The sequence below is a fragment of the Mizuhopecten yessoensis genome, unplaced genomic scaffold, assembly GCF_002113885.1.
Source record: "Mizuhopecten yessoensis strain PY_sf001 unplaced genomic scaffold, ASM211388v2 scaffold10975, whole genome shotgun sequence".
Lineage (NCBI taxonomy): Eukaryota > Metazoa > Mollusca > Bivalvia > Pectinida > Pectinidae > Mizuhopecten > Mizuhopecten yessoensis.
In genome coordinates, this window is record NW_018408815.1 from 344,193 (window position 1) to 351,709 (window position 7,517).

General features: G+C 38.3%; 1 protein-coding gene across 1 annotated transcript; it reads right to left on the bottom strand.

Moving 5' to 3' along the window:
* Positions 1-919: 919 nt before the first annotated feature.
* Positions 920-3,487, bottom strand: LOC110464240. The gene has a single exon (XM_021519348.1). The coding sequence runs from the start codon at positions 3,274-3,276 to the stop codon at positions 1,414-1,416; it is 1,863 nt and encodes a 620-aa protein (XP_021375023.1). The 5' UTR covers positions 3,277-3,487; the 3' UTR covers positions 920-1,413.
* Positions 3,488-7,517: the final 4,030 nt, after the last annotated feature.

Sequence of the window (7,517 nt, forward strand, 5' to 3'; positions counted from 1 at the left end):
GGATAACACAGTACATTATGTGATAAATCTTTTTCTAGTTGTGGAGAGGCATACCGGTCTCTAATTAAGATGGATGTGGCAGGCAAAACCAGTAAACTAATTAAGATTTCTGAAATAATAGCTCAAGTATCATGTATCAACTTAACAGAAAAACGAATCGGTCTGATTCACCGTTCTAGACAAAATGGAATACAGGCCATTGAATGTTATCCAGACTTCAATATGAATTTGATCAACTTAATTCGAAAGTAATTTGAAAAAAATATTGTGCATCCATCCATCATGTGAACTAAAAAAACCGAGTTACAGTTATTATTAAACAGTAACGTTGACCGTGTTTAATGCATTTACCATGATGGACTGATAGGCAGCTATAGCCATTCTCTCCCTAAATGTGTTTTTTATAACTGTAATGTCTCCGTCCATTATCAAGCCAGTTCTTTTGTAATACACGTAATGAAGGAAATATAAACATAACAAAACACGTATAATAAAGATACCATGTTCCGGATATAAAAAAAAAAGCTTTGATTTGGCCTCAGTTTTTGACCTTGAAGTCGGGGTACCGCAATTGGCTCACTCCATTGCCATTGCTCACATCCGTGTAATTCAAAACTGTCTGTGAGTTAACAAGATCCTGATTGACTTATAGGATAATACGAAATCGGACAAAAATGGAGAAATGAATACGGATTACTCAAAACAATGCTGTCTTTGGAATTATGAGATATTGAAGCTCGGATTTTCGATTTCCTGCAGTAAGAATGGGGAATATTTACATTCACATTATTTCGACTAAGCGTAATATAGATATAAAATTTCTTCTATTCACATTTTATGGTGATGGGATAATTCTGACTTCAATCCCTATCTGTCATAAAACAAGTTAGACAGACAAAATCAAAAGATAACACGCCACGCAAAGACAATATTTAATAACATAACACACGGAAGGTTTGTGGTAACGTCAATGTTTTTTATGAGCATGGTTATTGTATATAAAACAGCTTTGTGACCGTCTGTGACAATTACTAATACATCAAACTTGCACCGGAATAGTTAGTGTGTGACGCGCATGACCAGTGACCCGAAGTAAGTGATGAACTCAACGTGTGTATACGTCATAGATTAGAATCGTCCACATTTCATGTTATATCGAATGCAGTTACATAGTATGTGTACAATAAACTAATATAACTCAATATGCAATGTGCGTATTAAACTTAATATATCTGTCGAATTAGTATATTCATTATTTCATTGATTGGATTTCTAGCTTATTGCTTGACCGATAATGCTTTTAAAAAGGATTTCAGCATTACTTCATTTGAAAATATCATCCAAGTTATTATTTTTGAAGAGAAACGATATTATTTTTGTCTTACCAGATAGCATAACCTATCTTTAGTAGTGTTAGACATACTGGTATAGTTCCCGTTTAGTGAGCAGCTCTATGCGCATGTCAGGACCCTGTGTGTTGTGTTTAGATATACACTTTTTCATAAAGGTGAATGCCGTTCCGTATAGCTTCACCCAGCCATTGACGATGTGATGGACATCGTTTCCGTTGGAACTGATATGGTCCACCTCCGAGTTACCGTCCGTAATCCACAGCGAACTAAACGTGACAAACGGGAACAACATAGAATCTTTTGCCATTTCAACGTCCTTGACAATGACGCGCGTGCCGTGAAGGGAGGGCTTGATGATCATATTGGCTTTTCCCTCGTCTTTGTATGTAATGAACAATTGTAACGCACCAGGGTCGATATCGATGTGACTTATTGGCGCGCGCGGGAACCGCTCATTTGGATCAGATTGACCGACGATAAATGACGACCCAAAAGGTAGCTTGTCTAAACCAGGCGGAGTGAGTGGAAGTACCCGTATCTTACCCGACTGATAGAAACGTAATACCTCTCCGTATTTCTGAGACCAAGGGAGAATATGCAGAATACTAATATAGCTGGCAGAGTCCCATTTCTCTCCCGTATCGAGCCTCGTTACCGACATTTTGTCCTGAAAATCTCCTTGTGCGTTCGGTCCAAAGTCCACAGTGACAACCTCGGCCTGGATATCCTTGCTTGAGTAGATTAACTTGTGTTGCCGTTCCCCTAGTCGCCTCTTGGTCAGTCTTAGATACTCAATGACGATAGGGAATGGGTTATTAGGATCTGACACAATGGTCATTTCCACCTCGTTGACCTCTGTGTCTGACCATTCGTGTTCGGATATTGTCCAGATGTCCTGCCGTACTTGTGGTGTGAAATATTTAGCGAACTCTGCAGACCAATTGCTTTGCACACCTCTGTAGCGTATAGTGACGTAGAACGGACTGGCCACACGTTTAAACTGGACGGACAACACATGACCGGTGTCCACTTGGCCTTCGTCAATGGCTACAGCCGTGGACGCCTGTTTGTCGAAGGCCACACAGAACACTGATGTCCGCGAATTATTCAGCGTGTGGTACGTCAGTGATGCCAGGTTGTTGATGATATGTCCATCCTTGTTCTCGATAGGGACCACGAAATTCTGGAAATTCCAAAGTTCATCGGAAGGTGGAACACAACTCTCATAATGAGATTCTTGATGATTCTCGAATGACCTATATCTCGGCAATAGCGCCGATATCATATAGAGGTCAACGTTGGCGTGGTACATGGGCAGAATTATGTTGTCCTCCTTTGGACAATTTATGTCATAGTTCTTCCGGTCAAGAAGTATCGACGACAGGTCATCCCTTGCCGGGCCGTTATCGTACATATTGTCCTTGAGACAGAACAACGAACATTTGAAGAGTTCTTCCTCCAAGAAACGGTCCTCCACGCGCACAAAAACGGAGTCAATCTCTACACCGTAGAAATCGGTGGAGGTGAAATTAATAGAGATGACATGATAACCGGAGGACAATGTGAGACTAGGGCCTACCTGTTGACTGGATAGGAAATTGTTCCAAAGCAGACCGTTCTGTGAATGTTCCGGCGTGACTATTTCACCGAGTTTAACGCCGTCGATGCTTACCTCAAACATATCACTTCCGCCATCGTTCGAATATAAAATGTTGTCTACTGCCACTTCCGATTCGGCTCTCAGACAGAAATACACGTGTATAAACTGTCCCTGATTGAAGTTAATGGACTCCTCTCCCGTCGCGTTAAGTCTGTGTAAGGCAAATTTGTCTGTCACAAAATTCTCCGCCTCGACATGAAACACTGTTCCTCTGCTCCCACACACTGAAATCATTAAAACACAAACCGAAATAATCCAGACCATTTTGTGGCAGAGTAGAAAAATTCCAATCGTTTTTTGACGGACAGGATTCGGCTCCACGAATTACATTATTTGAGTGACGCCATTTTTTCTTTCTGGCTATTGTGTAACACAAGCTAGACGACGTAATTCACCAAGGGTTATTTTATGTTACACCATACTTGTAAGGGCATCTTCGACCACGGGGACTGTAACATGCATACACGAAACATTTCTCTTCTCTATCCATAATATACGTCTCATTGCTCGCGACGAACTCGGCGTCGCGCCTCGTTACGTGAGCGTAGTCTAAGCGTCAGGCCTCATCAAAAGATTGATGAGCTCTCGGTCACAGGTGTTGTTTGTATGGCTAGGACAAAATGGACTGGTCACGACAATCTATTGACTTTCAATGCATATATTTCGTCTGACCACTGACCTGATAAAACACTTATTTTGTTTTCTTTGTTATAAAAGTAATGGCGTCGGGCTGATTTTGTAATTATAACTACCTGTCTGGTTTTATGCCGTCTCTATGGCTATGCTGTACTCTGTTTACGAACCCCTTTTAACAAATAACAACTTATGCCTTGCAGTTGAGAAAAGAACACATATAATTATTATTCCCCGACATTTTTGAAGCATTTGACCTGGCTTGGCAGGTTCAATGTGATATTTTATTTTCCTGTTTAGAAACATGCTTTTTTAAGATGAATCAGAAAGTGGTATTATTCTCAAATATGTATTTTTTAAAGCAGGTGTTCATCAATGTTCCATGACTGTTACGATCAGTCCATGCTAATGATAGTGATTACACTGTATATATTCACGGTACTGTGTTATCACTGTCGTCCTCGGCCGGTCTCTGACTTCAAGTTATACCGGATAAAGACGTCGAATCTATACAAATATAATTGACAACTTAGTTGGTAACATTTAATCCAACAAAAAATATAAAATATATTCCAAGTTGATTGAAAAATAAGACGTAGAATTTGATGGAAAAGTATTAAACTCATTGCTGACCATAATAAACATTTCAGTCAGAGTATACATGTAGAAATTAGTTACAATATCAGCGAGAATCATATTTCTATTCTGAAAATATTTAACATTTTACGTTAACTGAACATACTTGATCGGGAGACTCTTATGCGAAGTATTACCCCGAGTTTCCTCTGGCCCTAACACTAGACTTAGACATTCTGTATAGCAAAATGTCTAAGTCTGGTGTTACATGTAGGGCCAGAGGGCTCAAGGCTAGCGAAGTATTGGAATATGCTTGCGATTTATTGAATGGTTGTGCTAGAGTTTTATCTGAAATGTTAGAAAAAGCACAAACAAATGACCGTCGTATAACAAGATTTTCTAATATAGGACAATCCTTGAAATTTCAGGGGTTTACATGTACCTACGCTCCATTACAGAGACGTAGGAGAGCGTTTACCCCTGGAATGTCGAGAATGATGTAGGACCGATAGCGTTCTAACTTCAAGTTCTTCGATTAAGCAAGAGGATAGTCGGTATGAGGTAAGAAATAATATGGATTATATCAATCCTCCCTTTAGTTTCCTTCTTACAAACTAATCTTTTACCGCTTCTAATGTTTACAAGTGGTGATGTTTTGATCACAAAATACAACGGATTCCTTCCTTTAATGGCTTCCGAACTTCATTAACGTCAAATGCGCCACCATTTCACCTACATGTCCTTGCTTCAGTTGTGAGGAACGTCGGTTGAATATTTGCATGCAAAGCTGAAAAGAAATTCTACGTAGTTCCCTTAAACGTGACCGTTTTAGACTCGATCGGATAATCCAGGAGGTACCTTTTGACAACTCCCTGATAATTCTTATTGTTATATCTTTGTGTGTCTTGTATTACCAATATAATTCGTCTCCTGTTTCAACTCTTGTCTGCCTTTAATGTAAATGAGTACGTGGTTGGGCAGTGCTAGAATTGTTGAATGCTAGCTGTGAGTGCCGAAATGGCAGCACCAGCTGTATGCTCCCCAGGGAGTTGAGAAAGATATTGGCTGGTTGCAAAGGCCCCATAACCACGGGTAATAATTTGTGAACCGCTTTGAGACGACCTACAAACTAGGTTGTGATAAAGCGGTATATAAGAACCTCGAATTATTATTATTAATAATGAGTGCGATTGCCAGTGTTTTTTGGCATTAACTTTATTTTGTTTAACCTTACCTGAAATGTTTTTCAAATTTCTCTAACCCAGTAATACATTGTAATCGTGATGATCAGGTGTATGATCATTATTGCTGTTTTCGTTACCATCTTGTCAGTATAAATGAAGTATGGGAAAAGGCTTTGATCAGCTGTAAATAACATGTGTATAATTACATTAAAACATGTCGTACCTTATTTACAAAAAGTCTAGCATACTGTCAATATTTTCACTACTTTTATTTATCCACGCAGGTCAAGAAAGGAACGCCTTGCCTGTCCACATAGTGGGAGACATTTCCCCTCTATCCAAACAGATGGTTCCTATTGGTTGCTGTTTATGTAAACATCCTGAAAGACTACCAACTTTATGAGGTCATTTCAATACTGTTCGTAAATAAACGCATTGTTTATAATTATACATTTTGCAATTATTATGCATTTGTCATGACAACGTTTCCCCGGTCTGTACGTGCTATTTGATATATGTTCCCGGAAATGTTAGCCCATTGGTCTTGATGAAAGGAAGACACTGATTTCATTTTTGCAAGAGATAAAATTGATGATATTTGAAAAACCGTTAAAATATATTTTATAGATTTAACATTTTTACTGATATATCATTTAAACATCTGTATTGTTGCATAAAACGTTAGCATGATTTAATGAAATCTATTCACAAGTAAATTCATGCACCGGGCAATATTAACACCAAATTTTCATCAATTTGTATAAGCGAGAAAAACAATAAAGATATACATTTTCTTCGGTGTGTTTACATGATAACACCATTCATACTCAAGAAACTTATGCAACAATTTCGATACTACTAACACAACACTGAATATTTCCAAATATTTTTTTATATATAGCGACACTACACCAAACCGAAAATATACACATGTATACAGTACACAATATTACGTTCATTCATTTAATTCTTTATTCCTCCAAATTGGAGAGTTACATGTACATGTATATGGACATAAATATAAATAAATATAGAAAAAGAAATCATATGTAAAGTAAAGAAAAAGGAGATATTCTAAAGTGGACAAAACCAATGTATGTAACTAGACATATAAAAGACTCCAGGCTAGTGAACAAAGCAAACAAATATGATTACAGAGCGTCACAAATATATGATGGAGTATAATGATAATGGTTATAAACTGAATTTAGACAAGCCAAATTTTAAAAACTGATTTTTTAAAATCATATTTTCCCTGATGATTAACAAATTTCAGAAACATGTTTTAAAAAGTGACGAAGTTCTAGAAATGCACGGCAGAATGCACAGGTTCAATATGTTGATGACTGTTGCAACGTACGTAATCCATTGTATCATTTTGATATAGATTTGATCAGAGATTGGTGGGCCTATCCTTTCTAAACAAAAACATTGACAGAATTTATTAAAAAAATAAAAAAAGGAAAAGAAGAAAAGAAAAAGAAAATATATCCGTTTCACGATATGACCACCCACGTATTCCCGTGTTAGTTGAACACCAATTCACTGCTATATGCAGCATCACAGATGCAAGAATTTCATTAAATGATACAGCTATATTAATGAAATTTGTTTGTTCAATATATCATGCGGTGTATCTTTGTAATCGACACTGTATCGAAATTGGAATCTCAATTGTTTTAGAAGAATCGTACAACAGCTAGGGGGCTGACTGACAATACGGAATACAACAGGGGGCTGACTGACAATACGGAATACAACAGAGGGCTGACTGACATTGGGGAATACAACAAGGGGCTGACTGACAATACGGAATACAACAGGGGGCTGGCTGACAATACGGAATACAACAGAGGGCTGACTGACATTGGGGAATACAACAAGGGGCTGACTGACAATACGGAATACAACAGGGGGCTGACTGACATTGTGGAATACAACAGAGGGCTGACTGACAATACGGAATACAACAGGGGGCTGGCTGACAATACGGAATACAACAGAGGGCTGACTGACAATACGGAATACAACAGGGGGCGGACTGACAATACGGAATACAACAGAGGGCTGACTGACATTGTGGAATACAACAAGGGGCTGACTGACAATACG

Bases quoted from the DNA above. Each gene is read 5' to 3' on its own strand.
- LOC110464240 (XM_021519348.1), bottom strand. From the start codon at position 3,276: ATGGTCTGGATTATTTCGGTTTGTGTTTTAATGATTTCAGTGTGTGGG.